The sequence below is a fragment of the Channa argus genome, chromosome 14 (genome assembly GCF_033026475.1).
Source record: "Channa argus isolate prfri chromosome 14, Channa argus male v1.0, whole genome shotgun sequence".
NCBI lineage: Eukaryota > Metazoa > Chordata > Actinopteri > Anabantiformes > Channidae > Channa > Channa argus.
In genome coordinates, this window is record NC_090210.1 from 8,177,368 (window position 1) to 8,202,847 (window position 25,480).

Here is a 25,480-nt window from a genome sequence, read left to right on the forward strand (position 1 = left end):
TGACAGGCCTATGGATCTGTTTGGGTGACGTAGCAGAAAAAGTGATTTCTGATTATGCGGGATGGTTTTGACAACATTGACAAAGTCGATCAGTCGGGTCCATAGTGGATTAAGATGATGAAGCATCTGAGGAAAATGTAAACAGCTTTCTGCATCTCCATCGTCCTATCCTTGTAATATCACACTTAAGGAGTGATCGATCCGCTGAAACCTGTGCGCATAGGAGGCAATGGACCGATATTCAGTCGAAGGCGGTGTTTTGGCTGTACAGTGACGTTTTAAGGCAGGTCCTGGTCAAACCTACCAATGATAGAAGTCGGTCCTATTCTGCTGGGACTGATCGCAATGAACGGGTGCCGGAGCTCTGTACGGCAAAGGAGCAACCACAGCGAGACGAGGCGATCAAGGGGATGCGGCATCGGTACGCGGGAGCTGTCCATCAGCACCAAAGCCCCGACCAGAAGCAAGGAAGCAGCAAGCAGAACCGAGACCCAGTAGCTCCTGTTTTCAGCCTGCCGCCCCCGCCCCCTGCTCACCACCGAGACCGCACTTCCACCACCGCCGCTCACCGCCAGAGCCTCCAGGAGCTCCCCTGTCTGAGCCAGCCCTCTCGGAGACCTGTGCACAGCGGCGACTCTCTACCTCTGGCGAGCTACGGCACCGCCCAGCGACCTTCACAGCGAGGCAGTGAACCCAACACAGGGCAGCCGGCGCACCTGCAGCAGGATCCCTGGGCTCCGGTCGGCTCTCAGCAGCAGCCGCCACCGCCGCAGTCGGAGAAGCAGCCTGTTTTTCCAAGCTGCCACTGCAGTTTTTCCGAGCAGGAGGCGAGCCTCTCTCAAAATCAGCACCATCCTGTCGATCCTCTCCCACCGCAGCCCTCCCCACTATTTCCACCGCCTATACCACCACCACCAACGTCGTCCTCCGCCTCTCTGCTGTTTTCCCGGGAATCTAAAAGGGAGGATCGTCTCCGAAGGAGCGCCAATAATTACCAACAGGCAAGCATCGTGGAACGCTGCAGGGGAGGAGGAGGAGCAGGAGGGCACCGAGACCACAGGCAGTTGTTGCAGCAACAGCAGCAGCAGCAGCAGCAACAGCAACAGCAGAGTCATTTAAGACTCCAACAGAGGGACCCCTCCCCTGAAGGAATCCGTACAAACTCGCAGAAAGGGCGCTCTTTAAATGTATGTGAGTCAACCGAGGCTGACCGGAGAGCATTCGAGTGTCAGACTCAGGACCTGCAACAGCAACAGATCCCACAATTACGAGCGCAGCAACAGCTACTGGTTGGGAGCAGCTTGCCTATCAACTACTGCGCCAGCGCCTCAGGAGAGCTATGTAGAACTCGACAGGCTCCACTGCTGCAACAACAAGAGCAGCAGCAGCGGCAGCAGCAGCAGCAGCAGCAGCGGCGGCAGCAGCAGCAGCAAGGCGCACTGGGGCTCTGTCCCCAGCGTCCGCAGCACTGTGAACAAAACCGCAATAAGACAGGCAGGATCACCGTGCAAGGCGATCAGGTTCTACACAGGCGCGACTCCCGCGTAACCCCCCCGGCAACACAACAGGCGTACACGGGAAACTCGTCTGCGACTGGCAGCAACAGCAGCAAAGACAGTCCCAACTACGGCTCGAGCTATCACCTGTGGCCAGAGAGCCCGCATAAAGGAGAGGAGAGGATACTCATCGACCTCCATAAGGTAGATTTCCAAAATTATCGTTCTCCTTTCTTTCCAAATTAGCCTTGAACTACAAAAACAAAGTGGCCTTAACGTTTATACTTACTGACCACGCCTGTCATATGATTTTTATAGAGCACATTCATCTATATGTTGGTGGTGTGCGCGCGCGCCTCTATGCATGTTACGGGGATGTTGTCACGGGCAGCTTTTCCAAAAGGCAGCACTGTAACCTCCGCCAGTGGAACCCAGTGCGCGACATTTCTTATCCAACCTGCTAGACTATTTGTTTCATTTGTTCACACAAGTGCGCGCATGAACGCACAAAACCGCGATTGCGAAAGCACACACATACGCACGCACGCGCGCGTGCACACACACACCTGTTCCATGTTGCAGTGTTGTTTTGGGTAGCCCACTGAAAATATTCAAATGACGCTCCCTGGCAGCGGAATTAGAAACAAAGCGTGTGTTGTTACCACAGAACAGAGGGGTATCTGAGCGGAGGAATTTTAATATTTTGGCTTCTAGACACCAGTTATTATTAGGCCTCTACCTGTTAGTGTGAGCAGCTGCTGCTGGTGCTCAATATACTTCCAAACTTACATTATGTGCCGTGTAGGACAGCTGGCCTGCACTTAAATACCCAATACTATTCATTCTGTTTATTTGATTTTCATATTATGTGCGTATAAAACCGAGAAGTAAAGATGAGAAAAAGCCCAAAGATCAAGAAGATAAAAAAACTGATTGGACAACATATTAAGCACCAATAGTTAAAACATGTTCAGGACACAATGTCAAGAAAGGGTTGTGAAATAAGTTAAAATAACCCCGCAGAAAATGAAATCATAGGTTAAGTGAAACTGTGAAAATAATTGGGAAAGCGTATGTATGTGTCATCGTGTGTGTTAATAGGAGAAAGAAGAAACAGAGACGAAAACTGGGCTTCAAGAAGCATTTAAACTATTTGATTAAAATGTTCAAAGTCTATTTTGTATTATTAGTACATGGTACATCTTTATTAACTGGCAGTAAATGTTACTATTCATAAATTCTTGCTGTATCTTGAGGAAAAGTAAAGCAGATAAACCCAAGTCAAACTGCAAAGTATTAAAATAAATAGCTGTGAAATGTTTTGGATTTTTGCCACAAGTTGTCTCTCCACAGAATCTGACTGATTATAGGTTAGAACATGGAAATTTAGACATTTTAGATGCAGATGTTCTTTTTTGGTGGGTTTTATTCAGTTTAATTATTACCTTTGTTTATGTTTTTGCTTTCCCAGCATTAACTTGAGGTTAAGTTTTTAAATTGCAGGACAGGCTAGAGAAAAGAACAGGAGGCATTGATGAGGATGCTGCATTAAAGGGAGAGCTCCGGACTCCTTTTTAAAATGCTGAAACTGTTTCCAGGGGCTGAGCTGGCACCGGTAGCAAAAGGTGGTACATCGAACCACCTTGACATGACTGTTCTGAACTTGGCTCAGTTTTGGAGCATCAGCAGAACAGAGAAATGACCAAACGACTGAAAGGGAAAGTAAACTTTTTTTTGAAGTTGCCACCATTTGGTTTAGGTTAAAAATAGGAAGAATTGGCAAAGAGTGAAGATACATATAAAAACCTACAACCAGATTTTTGGTAGCAAAACAAATGTTTAATTGCCCAAAATACATGTGAAAAGGGTGCTACTTGATATCTTAACATCTAAAAGTACTATCATAACAGCATATGAGAAGTACTTCCCAGGGCTGCATTGTCTCCTAAACTGCCTGCATTGTGCCTGCATCATAGAGGCATGAATGAACGCTCCTATTGTACTAATTATAGACTAAAATGTCATTACAAAGACTTTTAAAATAGTCCAAGTGAGCAGGCTGTAGGACTGTTATGTCTATTAAATCCAGCTTGATTATGATACTGGCTACTGTAACATTATCAGATATGATGCTTTTTTTGTGTGTGTGTATTTGAAACTTCTCTGACGTCTCAAGTGAAATTAAAAGCTCCAAAATGGTCTCAGAAATGCAACAGCACACCAACTATATTATTCTTCCTTCAGCCTAAAATGATCAAAATGTCAAAATAAATTTTGTTTTATAGTGGTATTCTCCCTTTATCATCTGCCCTGCTGTAAACCACCACTAGTTTATGGGGCTTCTGTACCATTTCTCTGTGGCACAACTATTACATAATCCCATTTCAGTCATGAAACTGGAAATCTGAAACAAACATACAAAAAAAAATCTTAGAAGTGCTCCCATGATAGATTTTGCCTTAAGTATCAAACCTTTTCCACTCGCTCAGCTCCAACAGTGGCAAGTATTTTGATATGGCTAGATGTGCTTATGTATTCATGGATATTTGTGGGATCGGGGTTACATCTTATTGACTCACCCTTAATGAGACAGCCCCTAACCCTGCTCCCATTCGAAATCCCTTAAACAAAACACTTGTGACAGAACAAGCCTGATAAAGTGTATACAATTACAGTATCCTACAGCACACCCTGAAACTCAATATCCTGCCCAATGAACTGATAGCAGGTAGAATGACAGTGTGTCCAGCCTCAGTAACATTGTGCTTTGAAAGGTGCATCACTGTCTCTATTGTGATAGACTGTGTAAGTACTCTAATGCCTGCCACTTACTGCTATGGTGATATCCCCTGCAGGGACACTGTAGTACACAAACACTGGTTTCTCTTGTTCAACAAGGCTGATTTTTAGGGATGCACAGATGTCATGTTAAGCAGAAATAAAATAAAATAAAATAAAAATGAAATCACATTACAGTGTGGCAGATTAATTAAGGGCTTTTCTGGAGTCTGAAAGTAAAGAAAAAGGAAAAACAAAAAGAAAGCAAGCAAGAAAATTCTGCAATAATAGGAAGGACACTTTTCCCCCACATTTAAGACTGCCCATAAGGTTCAAAATTACATCAATGTGATTTCTGTCTCTCGCTGGGGTAGTAAATGTGATTTGTGGATGCTCTAGTCAGATGAATCCTTCCTGGTGCATTCTGGGCACTGCAGCTAAAAGCTCAACAGTTCTTTTCATCAATCAATTCAATTCATTTGATAAATCAGATAATTATTTGGCCTACAAAATGTCAGAAAATAGTGAATATTGTTTTAATGTTATTTCACCTTTTTTTTGACCAATTAACAAACCTATAACTTTTTCACATAATCACATAAAACAAAGAAACATTAAATCTCTTACCTAACTCTTCACTTAGTCTTTGTGTTGTTTGATAATTCTGCTATCATTTTATAGTCCCAGAGGAAGAAAAAGCAAAAAGAATGAAGAAGAATTAAGAACAATCACACCCAGGTTTTATCTCTCTTTTTTTTGTCACATCACCCATGTTTGTTAGTGCACTGGCCTGTGAGTTACTCGCCTGTACTGGAGCTGCATTTATGTGTGTGTGTGTTAGACAAGTGCAGGCTGGCACTGCCTGCTGCATTCAACCTTTGTGGAGAACATAGGGTTGTATGTGTCATTGCAGAACGGATGGTTAAAAAGAGGAGAATAGCTATTACAGTAGAGCCTTTTGTGCAGCTTCTGCCAAGCCACAGTTCAACACATATATATTATGCCCTATATGATCTAGAAAGGGTCAACACTATATATATCAAAGTGGCACTTGCAACCAACTTAATGTCTCTTTGATGCTGTCTAGAAGGTTTAGCATAGCTGTGCTGTTTGTGTGTGTAAAAGCTTTGTCAAAGGGAAATTAAGTGATTTTGTTCCATGAACAGCAGCATTGTTACCTACCAGCCAAACTACATTCTTTGTTTTCCCTTTTGATGGACGTTTTATATATTTGATGATTTTTTTCATTTAAAGCTTCTTGTTCTTCACTTTTCTTCGTTCCACTTTTTATTCCAGCTAATCTATTTAAAGTGGATCCTACCAAATCACTTGTATCCTTTCCTTTGCTTTCCTCTTGTCTAAATTAAGGAAATATGCTCAGGTAATTGGGCTGCCGGTTCTCTTTTAAAAGGCAGTTCATCTTATCGGTTTTGTGTTTTTCATGGATTAACGTTGAGGTATAACATTGAATGCTGGAGTTGGGACAACGGATGTCAACAGATCTGCTTTCAGCGTTATGATTTACTTGCAAGCTGATGCCAGGAGAAACATTATGTTGATTTAAACTTTCTCTATCAGTCATCTCTCAGCGTCGTTACAGAGCCTCTGTTTATTTTTCTCTCATTAAGCGTCCATGTTTCCACTGCCTGCTGCATTCAAGTCTGAGAGGGCGGCCAACACCTTGAAAGTAAACACACCCTCCTGAACAATTAAATGTCAGACAAGGGGCAGATTCTAGTTCACATCCTCTGTGCGTGATGAAGGAGTCGCACTGCTGTAGATCTCTGATAAGGCTCACCATTGTATACGATGAGGTTTGAGCTCTGGGACCCTCTTAGTTTTGGCTGCAGCTAGTCAACACATGAGCAGAAAGTGTCAACATTAAGCTCTTAATAATTGAATGCTGTTTCCTCTATTTTTTAAGTGCTGCACTGCTGCTCTCAAATATATTTGTGTTACCATGTGTGTTGCTATGGAGAGATCAGCCTGGTATTGTGGAGCAGTCTGTCTCAGGGGTATTGAGTTTGGTCAAGGAATCATGTGTAGAACAAGATTATCTTTTGTATGTACGATTCATTTTACACTTTACACATGCTCACACATTTGCAGTATGGGCTTGCACACGGGTCCACATAACACAAAACACACACACACACAAACACACACACACACACAAAAACACACTGTAGGGCAACCCACACAAACACTGATATCACTGTAAGTGGTGTTCAAAAAGTGCTCCACTTGATATAGTTCATTCGCTTTGCGTTTCAATTGAGTGAGCCTGCACAAGGAGAGGTGTATTGAATTACTTGCAGTCCAGTTGAATACAAAGAGTGGAAAGAATGTGTGATGGGGGTTTCCTCAGTCACCGTGTGAGCTTCGCTGCTTACTAAATCCACGGGTAGAGTCGCAGCATGGCAGATGTTTTCGGTCTGCCAGCAGTCAATGCAATTTGTAACTTGACTGTTTGACCTTGCGTGATGTTTAGCTTTTCTAATGTGTGTTGTAACCTACAATTTTTTTAAAAATCTCTTTAGAATGCCAAGTCCCCCCTGATGGCTCTTTGCTTAATAAATGGCTGCAGTTCATTTATATGGCGATTCCTTTGAGATGCTAGCCAAGCAATGCCAGGCATATAATGTATCACAGCAATGCATATGCTTTATGGCTAATTAGGTTATTGATCTGAGGCCATTCCTGCGTTAGGGCATGAGCACAACACAAAAGAGTATGAGAGTGTGAGTAATGCAACCGTAAGCAGATATTTGTCATTCATTACAGTAATGAAGAGATTCAGATGTACAATGATGGGTTCCTACTGTATGTGTGTGAATGTGACGGTGTGTGTGTATATTTCTACATATGTTATTACATTGTCAACGTGTGAGCGCTTTGAGTCATTTCAATATTGCCTGATGGCTGTTTTTAAATATTTGTTAAACATAGTGTTTGGTGGGAGAGCAGGGTGCAGTGGCAAGATGTGAGAGATGTGTGATTTCATCATACTTTGCTCACACAATCAGCTAACGCCTTGCTTGCAGTGTACCCTTGCAAATGCAAGTTTGGAAAGCTTCTCCTGCCATTGTGAAATTCCATACAAAGTTTTTTTTTTTCCATCCATCCAAATAGGATAAACGCTTATCCTATTTAGGGTTGTGGGGGGTTGGAGCCTATCCAATCTTTCATAGAGCAATAGGTGAGATACGCCCTGGACAGGTCGCCATGCTAGTCTATCTCAGGACCAACACAGAGAGAGATAGACAGCCATACAAGCATTCACATTCACACCGACAGGCAATTATAGTCACCGATTAACCTAACAAGCATGTCTTTGGACTGTGGGAGGAAACTGGAGTACCCGTAGGAAACTCACAGGGAGAACATGCAAATTCGACACAAAAAGTCTACAGTCAGCCAGGAACACAAAACCTTTTAGCTGTGAGGTGGCACCTCTAACCACTCCACCACTGCCCAATTTTTATTTATTTTATTTTTTTGTGCAGCAGACTGTTTGCTTTTTTTGCGAATGTGAACATACATGTATATATTCATAAAGAGAGCTCCTTAGGTATTTGCGCCCCCAGGCCACAGTTTGGCTGCTGATCCCTTGAGCTGCCATACTACTTAATTTACAGAACATGATACACAACCATTCAGCCACAGACTCCCTTAGCCACTGAAAAATATTCAGTCAAAAATGAGAATCCTTACCAGATCTGAATCTAGTCAGATCTACCCTGCCTTTAGCAGTAAGAGAGGCGGTACTATATATTACTCTTATACTGTACAAACAGAATGTTTCTATGGGATTAAGAAATTAGCCAAGTGTGTGTGTCTGTCTAGGATATGTGTCTAATATATGCAAATTGCTATGTACATGTGTGCGTGTTGTTGTCACCGGCTATAGTGACTTCTCTCCAGCACACCAACAGAAGAGAAGCTGAATGAAGCTGCTTTCCTTCAGTTTTTGCAATTTCTCTTCCCATCCTCTTCATTACCTCAAATCACCTAGTTGGAATATATAAAACACCTTTTATGAATATAACATAGCAATTATGATCAGTCTCAGCTGAAGTTGACTACAGGCAATGTAAGCCGCGATAAAACAGCTGTTCCATGGGGCTTTTCTTGTATGTCCATGTGCTTGTTCCTCTGCATGTGTTTTGTGTATCTGTGCACATTTGCCTTTTTCATATGCACCTTTATGTGCGAGGGAAAGAGAACAAGTGAGTGAGTGAGTGGGAGGATAGCTTTAGCATATCCTTATCATGTAGATGCCACAGTCTGATCTTCAAATGATAAAGGTCACATTGGCTGTATTACAGTTACCACTCGTGCAAAAGACCCACTTCTTCAGAAAACCTTCACTGACACAGCCCAGTGGTCTTCTCCAAGAACAATTTTCTTTTTGAGTCATAGCATCCTGGCCCAGTGCTTAATTACGCATCAGCAGTCACGTTTACAAAGACAGGGTACTGCCTTTTGTGTTTATGGGCGTGCATGTCTTTCCAGTCAGTGGTGTAAGAAGTACTCAGATCATTTACTTAAGTAAAAGCAGCAATACCACAACAGAGAAATAATGTTCTGCATTTAAAAAGCAACTTCATTAGCTCAATGTAAACATTAAATTTAAATAAAAAGTAACTAGTTACAGTTTTTTTGTCCTTTCAGCTTATCAGGGTTGCCACAGCGGTTCATTGTCCGCAAGTTTATTTGGCACAGTTTTTATGCCGGATGCCCTTCCTGACGCAACCCTCCCCAATTTCTACCGGGCTTGGACCGGCACTGCACAGCTGGGGATGGTAGTGGGCTGTTAGGGGTTCAGTGTCTTGCCCAGAGACACTTCGACATGTAGCCGGAACCGGGGATCGAACCACCTTACCAACTGAGCTACAGTTGCCCCCTAAAAGTAACTAGTTCCAGTAGTTTTCAAATAAATGTAAGAGTAACATATTTGTAAAATTGAAGCTGAAAATGAAATTGCTCAAGTATAGTAGCAATTGCTCACAGCTTAAGTGCCAGTATTTCGCAAACCTTTTTGTTACTTTTGTGGCCTAAAATGTCTGATTTCAGGACAGCTTTTCTAAAATTTTGCGAAACATGTTACGGTAAATTGCAAGGTTGAGCAGAATTCAGGTGGATTGATTGAATTAATTGTTTTTATCTCAACAATAGAAGTTCCTGGAAGGAATGATTTATGTACAGTACTAAGGTCAATCAATTTAGTTACTTTACACCATCTATTACAGTTTGGTCTGACACGTGAATGGATTAATGCTTTGCTTTGCTAACAATATACTGTGTACATGCTCTTTTTTGAAAATAAGATTAGGTTTATATTATTTTTACAAGATGTTGACATAAAGAAAATATAACATTTGTTCTTCTTTTTCTTGCACACTTCCTCACTTGTTTATGTTAGTGGTTTCTATGGTGTTTGATTGTTTGTTTGCTGTAGTTCTTACTTATACAGCAGCTCCAGCTACTATTACAAGTCCCCTTCCAATTGTTAACCCCTTAATAGGACGGTGGTCAGTGCATTTCCCTCTTTGTCACTGCTATTTTCTACTTAACCCCCTCCCACGTCCCCATTTTTCTTTCTTTGAGAGTCCATTTTTGATCACTCATTTCAACTCCCCAGCCACCTATTCTTCTCTGTCAGACTGAAAAAAAGCTTTTTTAAATAGAATCAATTTACACTAAAGGGACCAGGAGGCATTAGAAAACTGCAGCACTTAATTTCATAACCAATAAAAAATTGAAACTGTACTGTAGCTTAAGGCTGTTAGCACAATTCCCAGAACTTTTTTCATGTAATACGTAAAAGACCAAAGACAGCTACTCTTGACTGTAGTATAATACCGCGTGGGGTCTGGTGATGGTTTACAAGATTACGAGATTACATGCAGTAAAGGACAGTAACTTTAAATGTGTGAGTGTTTTAAATTTTCTTTGGTGCCTTAAGATGAATAAAAACTACTACCCTGTATTTCACTTCATCAGAGAAAAAGGGGGTTTAGAGCCAGATAAGGATACTCAATTAGCTAGAGTCCTGTAGAAGACTGTTGCACCAGTCAAAACATGCTAGAGCTGAGTGACATATGGTAAGAGCTCTCTGTTAGAGTGGGACAGCAATGAATCCTGATATCTACTCATTCTATCTTGTCACTGTTTTAGCAAATGTCCCATTGGAATGTCAAATGTGCACTGCCTGCTTAAGCAGATATCATTCACCCCCCACCCCCCACCCCCCCTCCCCTTTCTCAACGACTAGAATCTAAAAAAAGAAATCGTTTCTAGAAATGACTATCATAGAAATAAAAAGAAAAGATAACTAGAATATGAAGAATAAAACTGAAGGGTTTTCACATGAACTCAACCTTCTTAAACTAAAATTTTTTTGCCGTTTATTTTCTACACAGGGCAGCACACAAGCACAAAGGAAAACCTATTCATGTTATTTATTGGTATGTAAAAGTAACTCATTCTCCTTGGTAAGGATTCACTTTGATCATAAAATGCTACAAATGACAATTACTCTGGTCCTTTCACCTTTCATCTCTCTTTTCCTCCCTGTGTTGTCCACTAGTTTCTGCTGTTGGCCTGTGTCCTACTCTCATCGTAAATCTCAAGCAAGATGTTTCCAGGCAACTCTCCAGTCAATCTTTACTGAGTTTGTTTCACTATTGATCCATCCTGTGCTATAGGTTGTCTCGGCTTCTTTCTTAGCTATTGATGTTTTTTGCCTTGGGAAAAGAAAGTAAACTGCTTCAGCCTGAATTTACCGAGGCCTCATTTTCAAATGACTTACAATCACCTCACAATGAAAATAGAAGTTGTCGGGTAGTGGCATTTATATATTGAGACTGCGCCTGGACCTCACAGAAGTGGCTGTAGTTTGATGAAAGGTAAAGATTGTGTTGTGGGATATGGGGCACTTAAGGGCAGTAATCTCTCCTGGGAATATATGGCCACTGTGGTGCTGTTCAGATGTCAAATCGCTTCCAGGTGAACAGTCACCTAATGAAGATGGTTTCGTCTTCTGGGACCACATAGGCTTATGCTATGTTTCAGGCTTTTGTGGTTTGTTGTATTTGGGTTTGTGAGTGTTTGTGTGTCCTGCGCAACCACATGCTATACATGCGGATATGTTTAATTGTCTTTGCTGTTGTCCAAAAATTATTAAAAACATGTCAGACACACTCTATGTGAGGAATTTTTGACAAATCTTTCCCCAGAAGCTCAGATTTGCCATAATTTCATATACCAGTCTGAATTGATTTTGGACAACATCAAGGTCTATGGTACACAAATAAACAAATCCAATTTGCAGACTGACAGACAACAAGCATGAGTATAGCCAAGTCATTGTTTGAAGTGGATTGTTAAAATTCAATTAATGTCGAAGAGAGCCAAAGTTATTATCTATCCTTGATTCATTAAAATAATTATATAATTAAATTAATTGAACAGAAAGCTCTGTTTTTGTAGTCTACACATTTTCAGACACCAGAATGTTTCCCTGCAGTGGACCAATGAAGGCCAATGTGATTATTTACAGGCACGATCTGTGGTTAAAGCACCTTAGTTTTGATAAGCAGCTTGATTGATATGTGTTTGTGATAAAGATAATTCGGATAATGCAGTTTCAGTTGTGTGTTCAAGTTTGAGTTAGTTATGACACCAGCAAGCATTAAGGATTTACTTCTCTGCAAACCACATTCATCATTTTCCTGGAGAGGTGCACTAAACAGAAAAGCTCTGCAAGATGTAATAAACAGGACAACTTAGTATCATTGTAAGTGTGTGAGTTTTGTGGCAGCTGTGGTTCTTAGGGGTTAATGATACACACCCAATCAATTTATTAAGCATTTCTCTAGGATCAGCCTGTCCTTCATGGCCCTGATCTACAAATGAAGTTTTAAACAACCCCCTCCTTTAATTTGTTGGAAATTAAAAAGGTTCCTAATGAGGCAGTGGGCATCCCACAGGGAAAGTAACCCCTCTTTAGTTCTAACCCCAATCTCCCCAGGACCTAGTTTATAAGACACACACTCATGCGAGCTTGCAGTAACCTTGTTGGGTCCTAATTATAATAGCAATGTGTCTCTGTTGAACACAGCATATTATTAGTCCTAACAATAACACATTCCCACAGGCGTGTACCTGTGTACTTTTTTCTCCAAGGAGGTTTTGTCTTGTTTTTGGCTACTTTTCCCCAATTTAATCTCTAATTGAAGAGTAAAAGAAAGAGAGACCATGTGGGAGGCCGAGCTTTACTAGAACCCAGTATTTTACTGTTCTTAAACCACATAATTTTAAATGCATCTTGTGTGATCTTATACTCATACCCCTCCTTCAAAAATGTTCAGTTTTTGTTGAGACTGTTTTAGAAAGATGTTACTTCAGTTGTCTGATCATTTTAGATATATGCTGTTGTTGACGAGGACTGCATTACACAGACAGGCTTCTCTATTATTTAGCGTAGCCTCACTGATATACCAGGGCAGCTTTCAATATTGCACAAACAATAAGTTCCTGCCACATCCCACCCATTTTCATCCTCGCTGGTGGGGTGGGATTCAAACCCACTGCTTTCTGCATCCCAAGCCAGTGCTCTACCACTGAGCCACCAGCCCCCCAAATAGTTGGATTAAGACCACTCTAAAAACAGAACATTATCATCTTTAGCATTAGTTTTACTTCAGTATTGTGTTCACTATCTCATTACTTCAGTAATGATAGTAAACAGTATTTTGACTATGGTTATGAATATGTTTGTACAGTATAATATAAATTAAGGCTGGGTATCCTGTCTGAGAAGAAATGTGGATAAGAAATCCAAACAAAGGCAGTCGTGAAGCTACTAAGAGGCTGTCAATTTGCCGAAAAAAGGCCAAAAAACAAGAATTGACATGCAACATACTTAAATAATTCAATTGCAAACCTGTGGAGGCTACGTTGCTCTGCAGTCCCTCTTAGTAGTTAACTTGTAGTTGTGTTTTACAAAGACATTAGCACCATCAACTTCCATACATCCATTTATCCATTGTCTTCATTGCTTATGCTGTTAGGGTCGCACGGTTCCTAGAGCCGATCCTAGCTATTTGTCATGTTGAATTCAGAATTTTCCATACATTGTGTCCTTTTTTTGCCATGTGATCCTTATGAAAAAACAGGACATACAGTGTTGATTTTAAGAATAACTTGTGATTTGAATCAGAGCTACAAGGTTCTAAAATAAAACAAAAAGATCTTTCAACTGCATAAGATTGTTGAGTAATCACTTTAGTCCCTTGCAGATTTGGTGATTCAACCCGGTCTCCTAAACATTACATTCCTACAACAAATTTTGGGAGACAGAGTTGCAACATTAGATACTGAATAAATACAATATGCAAAGAAGGACATGAGTAGATGTAGGACTGCAAGTACTTTAAAAAGTTATGATGTAAAAAACAAGATTAATGCACGCTTGCAGTGTGTTTTTCATTTGTTTCAACGTACATATTCCTGTTGTAATTTACACAAGTGAGCTGTTCACTTCAGTGCACATTATGTTACTATACACAACCAAACAGGCACTGACTGTGCCAGACATATAACGTCAGAGCCTTTTCAAATCCCAGGACTGTCATATCTTCACAAAAGACTTAGTTTAAACTTATCCCACAGAAGCAGCCATCATTCAACAGCAGACATCCCTATAGAGATGTAAGGGCATTAGGTATAGGGCGATAAGACATGGGCACACAGAGACACCATTTCTAATACTACAAGGAAATAGTGTTTTTAGTCAGAGTTTAAAGATGACAATTTCTAACTTAATCTGAAAGATTATATAAATGCCTATTCGTTTCATTTTTTAACATCTGATGCTCTGACAAGACTCTACATTAAGTATATATATTGTTTATTTTTATTGCTGCAGGAGACACAGTTCCAGTAAAGGTTTTCTTCATGGATGTAACCTCTGGTTTTCCTCTGTCTTTACCAGCACTGAGTAATGATCCACATGCTGGTCAGGGATGGACGGAGGAGCCCTGATGCCTGCTGGTCTGTCAGAGAAATGTGACAGCGTCTAGTGTGCAGGGACAAACTAGAGAGTGTAGCCTGCAGCTCTCAATCACTCCAGGGGCTGGCAGAGACACCCACAGGGAGCTGTCTTCCCTCTCTTTCATTTATCTCTTTCTCTTTCAGCCCCTCTGTCTTTCATGTTCCTTCAGTTTCTAGATCTATGCTATATTTTGTCGCTTTCCTCCCTTCCTTTTTCTCTTTTGTGATCCTCCTTTCATGTCATCCTTGTCAGCATCAGTCCCCTGTTCACAGATTTTACAAATACACGTGGATCTTGTCAAACAATTCCTCCTCATGCTTGTTCTGCCTCTGCACACCACCTGCAACAGTATATGACCTAAAGCAAGGCATGGCTCAGCCTGTGCAACTAGCATTCACCCCCCCTTCCCCCAGACACATCCACACACACACACACACACAAACAGAGATGCACACACTCATAAATATACAGACTGGCAACTACATGCTCAAATCACAAACACACAGAAAAAATGTGATACTTTTGCTCTCACTTTTGTTCCTTTAAAACCCCAGCGCAGAAACCCCATACAACATTAAAGAAGGAGGATTTTCTATTAGATTTGAGCTGGCTGGAGAGAATGACAGAAATAGAGAGAGAGGAGTAGGGCAGAGAGTTGCCTTCATTTAAACTGTTCTGCACTGAGGCTTTTCAATTTGATTATGAGAGGCTCCATTTCATAGAGCTTGGATTCCGTGTGCCATTCAGAATGAAATTGAGCCATTGCTTGGCTGTACAGGCAGGCTGCCCGTGTCTCCTCTGTGCAGGCATCGGGGGCAAGACTGGCCCACGTGCCTTTCCACTGCACTGTTTTAGTTAGGTTACAGGGGAAATATGAAAAGAATTGAGAGCTTTGGTAGTTGGCTAGGTGGGTGAGGAATTGATTGAGAGCTTTGAGGTTTTGGAATAGCCACTGAGGATTACTGCTGCAATGTATGAAGGGCTCTTTAGGTTTTACAGGCATGGATTGTGGTATTTGATGAGTTGGCTCATGTGTCTCTTTACCTGTGAATAGGTATTTACTTTCTCTAGTGCATTATCAAATACATTTGATAATTTGATGTGTAGAAATGCAGAAACAGGATGTGTCACTGGACACACAAACTGACAGATGGGACCTTTGCCCATATTTGAGTCCTGACCTGGTTTGGTGATGGACACTTACCAGAAACAGGTAACTAAAGCTGAGGATGTAAAAGCAGCCCTGCACTCTCAGTGTCCCTTGTCAATCCTGTTAGTTGAGCAACACTTCCTGGTGTATTCTCTTTTTACGTATCAGGCTCCTGTATTATCGAATGGCTGTCACACCAACATTTCTGATTCATTATCATAAAATTGCTCATAAGAAAACAAATTAGATGTTTGTGTTCATAATATATTAAAAGGATTCAACAGGAGGAATATGAATTATGAGAAAGAGGTTTTTATATTTATTGCATTTGTCTGACTGTATGATGATGAGGGATCACATACTATACAGTAGGTCTACAAGAAAATTATGTATCTTATCTATCTTATGTATGTTTTTATTTATCTTTTTAGAGAAATTAGAGGATTTTAATCAGCATGTTCGCAGTTTGAAAAACCACAGAGGGGTGGTGTATTATGTGGGTTATGTTTTACTGTAGGAGAGACCTGACAATTTACAGTCACATTTACTCAGAGGTCGTAGTTCACTGAATTCCTCACCCTGAGCTAACACAAACTTTCTGACTTAGTTATGTTATTCTACTTGTTGTTGTAACTTAAGCTGTGCAAATTTATATAAAGATTCATGACACCATCAAATGTCATGAAGTAAATGTCATGCAGCTTAGTTTACAGGTTGCTTTAAAATGTAAATATACAAGATAAAACTGCACTAAAAACAGAGAGAACCTTAATCTGACAAATACCTTGGACAAATCTCAGTTACAAAAAAGGTATTAACTAATGATGTTTTAATGTTAGGATGTTCTCTTTTTTCACACTACATAATGCTGTGTGTTTCTCTCAATTTTAGATTCATTTTATCTGTCCACAAGATGTTTTCCCAGTAGAGTTAAGTAGAGTGTCAGGGTAGTCTTTGGCAAACTTCAGCCATGCTGCAATCTATGTCTACCAATATACTGATGAATTTCTAAAGTCTTTGAGATCACTCTATAACCCTTCCAGCTAGTCTTCTTAGATCTCTTTTTGCGAGATATGGCTCACATCAGCTGATACTGCTTGTGAAAAGCACACTGACACTTTCCATTGATTGGACCCCAGATTTACTAACAGCGGAATCCAGTTTATATTCAGTGACATCAAAAGCCTAGTTTTGCCATTAATTTTTCCACCATTACTTTGCATTTTTAATGGATGTGTCCAAAAAGACCCAAAGAAATTTATCAGCTTAGCAATATTGTGTTTCATGATATTTGTGATGATATTTGTGACTTTGGTGTGACTCATATCTCATTTCATGACTAAGAAAACCAGGACTGTAAACAGCCGCATTACTGTTATTATTATTATCTTGCGACACAACTGCACAGTCATCTCCAGCTGTTTTGAAGGACTGCTGGTGGATTTAACTACAGCTTAGGTAGCAAGTTGGAAATAATTCACCAGTTGGTGACTTGATCTTTAAAGAAGATACTGCACATTAATTTGCTCCTGATGTGGATGTGGTTGAGGGAAAATGGGACAAAAAACGTATGTTGCTTACATTGTTTTGAGACGTAAGTGCACCTTACTCTAAATTTCACTACTCTTTTTTATTTTTACAAACATACACAACAAACACAACTTTTGTTTGAGGTATTTCTCATGTTTGTCTCAGATTCTATCAGGTAGGGCCTATATTTACATAGCAAGAATCTCAGCAGCACCCTTAAAATTTGCCCATGACTAAAGATTCAGATTTGGCACTGCTGTTGCACTTGTCGCATAGTCTTTGCATGTCTATGCTTTATGCTCAGTGATATTTTCATAAAGAGTTTTCGTATTTGTGTGATACCCCTGGTGCTGAGAAAATCCAAAGAAGCCATGATTTGCAGCAAAACTTTTATGTTCGCATTGCAGTGAAATAATTAAATATGTAGTGATTCTAATGCTTGTTGTCAGAAAGCTGTAAATTGCAAAAATTCACCTTTTGCAGAAAAGATGAAAGCAGTAACAAGACAGTTGAATCCACTCAGTGTCTGGAAAGAACATGCTGTTATTTTGTTTCATTTAACTCAAATCAAAACTCAGCACTCCCTTTTCTATTTTTATCCGTGAATAAAAACATCTTTACCAGTACTGGCATATCAGCGTCTACAGTATTTCCTTTCATTTAAACTTAAAGTTCACTCATGACACAGTTTTCAAAAATATAGAGGGGTCCTAATGGCATAGATTAAAAAGCAATTTAATACAGAAAAGGGGATTAGAAACACTATGGGCTGCACTAATCCTTAACCTTTAGTCCTGTTCTCATGGAGCCACAATATGCACAAGCCGATAGCATCACAGGACCGGAGTTAGTAAATTTCCATTAGGGCCACCCTTCTTTATTCCCACCAGCCCATTTAAAAGCATTAGGCATGCTTTGTCAAGGCTAATAAAAAAGGCCAGCAGTGCTATCACACACCCCGACTTGTTTTGGAAAAGGCACTGTTCCATGTGAAGTTTTCACAAACCATTATGATAATCTGCCTGAGTTTCCGAAGGACAGTGGACAGACAGGCAGGCAGCTAGATGCTTCTGAGGTGACTTCTCTACAGCCTGTGCATGGAAAGAACCTTTCCTGTCTGTGCTCGTGTACAAAACTGTCCTATCTGCCAAGAAGAGCAGAAATGGGAGCCGACTGAGTCCAAGAAAAGAAGAGTCTCCCCGATATTGCCTTGGAAAACAAAGATGTGCAGGTGATTTAAAAATAGTAAAAGAAGCCTGTGTGCATCAACCTGTGTTCCTCAGCTTGTCCCCATGTTGCCTTTAACCTCAGCAGACATGTCTAAAAAGAAATGGTTCCCCTGGATTTCCTCTTTAAATAGTGGGAATCTCACTTTTAGTCTCAGTGGCATGCTTGATTTGAGAAGTCCCATTTTTATTCCTTCCTGCGCTCTTTTGGGAAGCCCACTGCTCATCTCTGCATGGGACGAGTATTTCTCTGACAGGAAACAGGGTCACATAAGGCATTAATCATTCATATCTAATTTTTGGGGGGAATCTTTTTGTTTTATTTATACCTCAGAGTGCATTCATTTTTTATTTGTTTTTTAACCAATTCGAATTTGATTCCAAAAAAGCATCGAAACACACGAAGCATTCTGTGAAATAAAAGTGGGACACAAAGGAAGGTGTTGAGCGGTCTAAGTTTTTTTCTTTTTTACAAGACAGGCTAAATCTTTTCTAGGATCAAAGCAACCTTTCAGTGTGTGCTGATTAGGAGAACCGACCATGTGACATTCAAACACAAACGCTTGATATTTTAGGTTTATACTATATGTTTGCCCACATGTCCTGCTGAGCACTAAATCTTTCTGCTTTGGTAACCAAAATTGTTTTGCAAGATTCTTCCCTCTCTTTGCCCTCTCCAGCGCCACAGAGATGTAACTCCTACATCAATGCTCTATTTAAAGTCCAAACCTGTCTCTTCAACCCACTGTCAGTTTTTACGCCCCTTTTTTTTGTGATAGTATATTGTACTTATGGCTCTTCTTCCTGTTCCCAGGCCACTACTGAGAAGAAGAAGCTGAGCCATGCTGGATCCAAGCCCTCCCTCTCCGAGAGCAGCGGCCGACTCCCTCAGATAGCCATGAACACCTGTAAGTACAATGGCGGAGTGGTAAGACCACTAGTGGGCAGCCTGGCGTCCTCGTCGCGCCGCAACCTCGCGGAGCTCGATTCGGAGACGCAGCCCTTGCAGACGCTGCACAGCTCTGGACTAGAGGTGGTGGTGTCCAAGGGCAACGGTGGAGAAGACCCCAGCAAGGCATCCAACGAAAGCTTGGTCAGGGAGGGCAGCGGGCGCGGCAGAGGCAGGGCACCGCAGAAGAAGAACAGGGACATTGGGTACAAGCTCGGGCACAGGAGGGCGCTGTTTGAGAAACGGAAGCGACTCAGCGACTACGCTCTCATCTTCGGGATGTTTGGGATTGTTGTCATGGTGACGGAAACGGAACTGTCATGGGGGGTTTACACTAAGGTAGGCTGTGCATGTGTGTGATGTATGAGTGGGAGCATCTTGTGTGTTGTCATTGCTATTGTTAATTTTTGAGTTGTGTGGGGTTGGCAGCTGTCAGATTTATGAAGAGTGATTATTAGCACAGACACTGACGTACATTATCTAACAAAGGTGTGGGGAACTTTGCAAAAATAAAAACGGAAAGGAGTGTCATGTGATCTCCACAGTGACTAATAGGCTTTCCACTGAATAAAATCTCACATTTCTATATGTTCTGTTCATTATATTGTGACTGTGGCACGGGTTTTGTTATTAGTTATCATTATTAGCATCATATTGGAGCTTAGCCAAAGGACTGGTTTGTTTACTGATGCCATTGAGGCCATCGTTCCCTCTAAGGCAGCATCTGAAATCACTACCACACAGCAGGAGAAGGAGAGGAAGAATAGACCCAAAAAGAGATAAAGACACAATCAGATGAGAAGTCAGTAGTAATTTCATTACAGAAGGGTCAGACATCCTAACAGCAATTTTACATTTTAGCAGATCCGAACGATGCAGCAAGTGGGAGGACCCTGTAGACTTTCAGCAGGGCATTGTGGATTCAGGGTCAAGGTGACCAGGTCCCCACCTGTTATTGTCCTTTATTGTCTGCAGTGTCAGGACGTCTGTGGAAGAATATTGTTCATTCAGAGCACTCAGAGCAGCTTTTAAGGGAGCCTTCACTGAGTTGTTTGCTTGGGAGTTGACATTGCAGTGCACTGCAGCATATAATAGGTCACAGAACAGGTGTCTTTCATCTCTGGAAAGAAGAGGTCTTTTAAACAATACACTCTCTTTGTGTAAATGACGGAACAGGACAGAAGACCTTATAGGTCTCATATACAAGCCCATTAAATACAAACATTGTATATATAAGCATTATTTGTCACTGCGGATTGACACACTCTGCCGACATTTGATGTGAGTGTAATGTTTCGGAAATTGTCTGTTTACTTATCCAGCATTAATTTGGTGATTGTCCAACTCGACAATATACCAACTTTAGTAAAATATAACCTTTCTCTTCACAAGATAATGACAAAGTTGCAGGCTGTAAAAACAAAACATGAAATGGGTTTGACTTTAACCTGTGATAGGTAATCTTTTTAAGCTTAGATCTACTCAAGTGCAATGTCTAATGAAAACACAAGTTATTGATAATGTCTTGCTACATCAGTGGGTGGGGGTAGTGCTAATTCTTTGTTTGCCAACCATCACGGGGAGTGTCATTATCGTTTTAGACAAGCCCCTTTTGGTTTGTATAATGACCTGTATGATGAATAGTTTGACAACTTTGTTTTACTGTCAAAGTTACATTATTGTCAGATGTAAGAAGGGGCCTTTTTTAAAACTCTGGTGCTGTCAAGGATGTTCTGAAAGCGTAACTTTGAGAGTCACCTGCCAAAAAAGCTTTTAATTAATGATTCATGCTGTCAGAAATGTTGTATGTCAGCTTACTTCTCAAGTGATGATGCAAGTTAGACTTTTTTGGCACATAGGAAAAAATCTTTTGCATTAATTTGTATATGAAATTGGAAGGTAATGGGCTAAAACATACATGATTACAAGTGATAGATATCTCCCAGTTGTATCAGACAGATCTATTTGAATTTGAATATATTTGATTACATGTACAGTTGTGTGTGTGTGTGTGTGTGTGTGTGTGTTTGTTTGTGTGTCAAATACGATATATTACGTTGGTGCAATAATCTGTACCATGATTTAAGGGTTTAAAGGAAGTCAATAGGCTTGTCTGTGACTGTTACTAAGTGGGGTTGAGTCCATTTATCATGATGACCTCAGGTAAAATGGAAATGACCTCCTATTTCTAAGGGCACAGCACCTCCTCCCACAGCAGACAGGTAGCATGTGCTGAGGATGGTTCATTTTCCATCTCACGTCACATCACAGAGCACTCAATGGGGGCCCAGTCAAGGTTTTGTGAGCCCTGAAGGAGTAAAACACGTTCAGAGGCAGTGAGCACTGGGACTGAAAAATCCTTGAACCTCTGGCAGGTGGATTAATTGATTTACTCAATGTTATTTCACCAGGGAATTCTCAAAACAATTTCAGACATTAGAATGTCTTGAGAACATGACGCTGACCTGAGGGGCAAAGCAATCTAGTTGATAGCTAAAAATACATTCTGTAATATAGTACACCGAAAGAGAGAGTAATATTGAGCAGCTCTCACTGATGAGTATGAGCGATGTTTTTGCTGGTTGTTTTTGCCATTTGTTTGTTTGTATTATTGTTACAATAACAACCCTGAGATCATTAGCCTGCCACAGATTTGCATTTTCACTCCATTGCTGAAAAAATTGTTCATTAAATTATTTTTTACCGTCATAGAGGAGAGGATTAAGTAGTACAGGTTCTCAGTTCTTAGATCCATGACCCCCATGTTCGTGCACACACACACAAACACACACACACACACCACCACACCACTGCAGCAACATCATCTAGCTGGCCTATTTGTCACCACCAGCACTCACTGTGGTGGCCCTCCTGCAAATGCTAGACTTGCTTTTTTCCTGCACCTACCGTTAAATGGGAAGTCCCCATGTTAGTGCTGGGCTTTGATTAATTGGTAGTTTAGATGGTGGGGAACAGTGTCCATGGATAATATCAGGCTTCACCTACACCTGCAGCGGCATTGTTTAGCAACATCCTGACTGCGCTGTTTGTGTGTAAAAGCCCATTATCTGGTCTCAGCTAGACTTTTAAACTAATAAGTAGTGTGTGTACATTTGTGCATCCTACTGTGTGTGTGCAGCTGTATATACTTTTATTTGGATGTACTTAGGTGTATGCATATGTTTATTTGGGGGCATTTATGAAACTTATCTTCCCTTTTAAACTTAAAATACAAAATACAGTAAATATACTGAGCTTTCATCTGAAGTCTGCCTGTTTTGCTCAACCACGTCATTTGACCTTGGTGCTATGCAAAAACATAAAACATACAATGGGTTTTACAGTAACTTTTGGCCTATGCTTAAACTGAACAAAGACACTGACAGTACTTAGACAGTGACAAAAATCTTTTTTATTCCTATACTTAAGATGAGATTGCATATTGTAGCAAGAATGTAATTATTTCTATAACATGGCTATTTCTAATATGTTTCCTGTCTTTTTCTCTCACCATAGGAATCTTCATACTCATTTGCACTGAAATGCCTTATCAGCCTTTCCACTGTTATATTGCTTGGTCTTATAATAATGTACCATGCCCGGGAAATCCAGGTGAGTCCCCCGCAGAATAACTTTATTTTATTCGTCATACCAGCAGCTTTTGAGATCAGTGTGTGATTATAATGACAGCAATGGTAATAAGGAGGAAGATTTCCAATTTCGCAATTGAGCCCAGCTAAATTTATAGTAAAGTATTACTTTTGCTGTGCTAAAACACTATTCCATATTTGCTATAAAAAAGTTTATTTCTGATAATAATGTATGCATTTATTAACAAAATGCGCAAAGAAGTATGACTGTGTTTATTAAACTGCCATTATCAAAAAATATAGTCCAGACCAGATTCTTGATTTTGTACTATATGATGTTTGACAGTATTTCACTCCATTGTTTGCTCTTGGTATAAACTTACTCTAAATAACAGTCTCTATACAGATTTGTAGATTTGTACTCTGAGCTGCATCAACCATTACTATCTGGTACTTTACATAAAGTAAATGTACTTTATGGCTAAAAATGATACAAATTTAAACATTTCTAGATCAATTCATATGTTTTATCCTATTTTACCTCAACATCTGGGGATCATGACCAAAATTTCTAATAAAATATTTAGGTTTGGTCCAAATAACGCCTGTCTTGCAACAAGAGTAATGATAAACTCATTAAAGATGTCAGTGTTAGTACAGCTGTAAAAAGAGAGTCATTTTTTATTTTTTTAGCTGTTTATGGTCGACAATGGTGCGGATGATTGGAGGATAGCCATGACGTATGAGAGGATCTTCTTCATTGTGCTGGAGCTGCTGGTGTGTGCCATCCATCCCATCCCGGGCCAGTACGTGTTCACCTGGACGGCACGGCTGGCTTTTACCTACACGCCGTCAGTGGCCGATGCTGACGTGGACATCATCCTCTCCATCCCCATGTTCCTGAGACTCTACCTAATTGGCAGGGTCATGTTACTCCACAGCAAACTGTTCACGGATGCTTCTTCTCGCAGCATCGGCGCCCTCAACAAGATTAACTTCAACACACGCTTTGTCATGAAGACCCTCATGACCATCTGTCCAGGAACCGTTTTGCTGGTGTTCAGTATATCCTCCTGGATCATTGCTGCATGGACTGTGCGCGTCTGTGAGAGGTAAACACAGGGTTGTGAATAATGGATGCTGCTGTGGCTGAAGTAAAAAACAAAATGGCTGATGCACAAAATCACGCGGTGGATTACGCGACATGCTTTCTTCCTCTACTCTGGTCTCTGTTTTGTCCCACTCCTCTCAGTGTTACCTGTTGTTTTCTCATCTGTACTGATCCACAGAAGTGTGTAGAATCAGGAGAGGTTACATGTTTATACTGTGCACATGTGTACAAGAAGGTATACAAACACACTACTCCACTGCCAGATTGTTTAAAAACACCCTGACATACGTTTCATTAGTTTCGCAATTGCTACACGACTCCCCACTCCTTGTTTTATTGCTATTTTAGATAATTTGTCCATAATTCATGAGTGTCTAATTGTTTGTTTGCTGAATGGTTTGTTTTGGTAATGCAGAACAGCCCCCAGAATCCCCTAACCCTTTTTCTCCCCAAAACTGCGTATCGGGCTTTGTCTCAAAGGGGCAGCAACGATTTTCCCTGAAAATTAAAGAGGCAGGGAGAAATGGAAAGCTTTTTTTTCCCCATTCTCGTCTCATATTTGCATAAGGAAATGAGACGTTAATGCCAGCTTTGATGTTTTAAAGTCAGTTTTGCATAGTTGGAGTGGAAGAGGTGCTTGAGTAGGGTGGGTGGAGAGCCGAAGATTGGTAGCTATAGTTCTTGTCATGTTCAGGGTGAGATTGTGCATGTGCTCCACTCTAGAAAGTTAAGCATCAGCTCAGAGGAAGGCTTCACACTTTCAGCCAGGCCCTTTCTATAGATGCTCAGCATCCTCCTGCAGCTCATCTTGCCTGCTTTTTCCAAGTACCTCCCCTCCCTTCTTCTACCTCTCCTCTTATCTTCCCCTAAGTATTAACCCTGCCACTAACCAACTCTCTTCATGTGTTCAAACCTGGATCCCCTTGGACCCTTTATCTCTTGGCTGATGGATGTAATTCTCATAGGGGGAAACCCAATCAGCCTCTCTCTGTATATATTGCCACTTTTTGTTCTCTAGTATCTCATTTTAAAAACAAGAATTTCATCTTGTTTGTACTGGAAAAACTTCACATGCACATCCCAAATCCCACAGTGCTGGTGTCACTTTAGAAATTAGAATTTAAATAGATAATCAGCTGAGAAGCACAGAGTGTCTGGTACAGTCTTTCACACACACTGTGACACACACTTTCCATGTGAAGTGCATGCAGTTGGTCCTTTGGTTTCAGTTTTAAAATAGATGTATTCAGATGAGTGGATTTGTGTTTGTATGTCTAACTGCGTTACTACAAATGGGTGCAAGCATGTGTGTGTGCGCGTGTGTGTGTGTGTTTGTATAATATTTTGTTGTACTTTCTATTTCCCCACTATGCTGCTCCATAGGGATACCATGTGAGTCCTCGTTCTATAGCCGTGGAAAAAAACAACTTATCATTTTGCACCGAGCTGGCGCCACTGCTCCCCTGAGTGGGATTTGGAGGGTGGGGGTGGGGAAACGAGGCAGCTCCTCTAAAACAATCAACCGATGACCTATTCCAAACTCAGTATGGCAAAGGAGGATTAGGTAGGCCCAGTAGTTGGCATGAAAGT

General features: G+C 40.9%; 1 protein-coding gene across 1 annotated transcript in view; it reads left to right on the forward strand.

Moving 5' to 3' along the window:
• Nucleotides 1–345: 345 nt before the first annotated feature.
• kcnn1a (potassium intermediate/small conductance calcium-activated channel, subfamily N, member 1a) overlaps nt 346–25,480 on the forward strand; it is a 45,593-nt gene continuing 20,458 nt past the window's right edge. The window contains exons 1-4 of the mRNA XM_067474948.1: nt 346–1,700; nt 19,055–19,528; nt 22,706–22,801; nt 23,473–23,891. Of these exons, the coding sequence (XP_067331049.1) occupies nt 411–1,700; nt 19,055–19,528; nt 22,706–22,801; nt 23,473–23,891 (2,279 nt within the window). The 5' untranslated portion in view covers nt 346–410. The remainder of the gene's footprint in view (nt 1,701–19,054; nt 19,529–22,705; nt 22,802–23,472; nt 23,892–25,480) is intronic.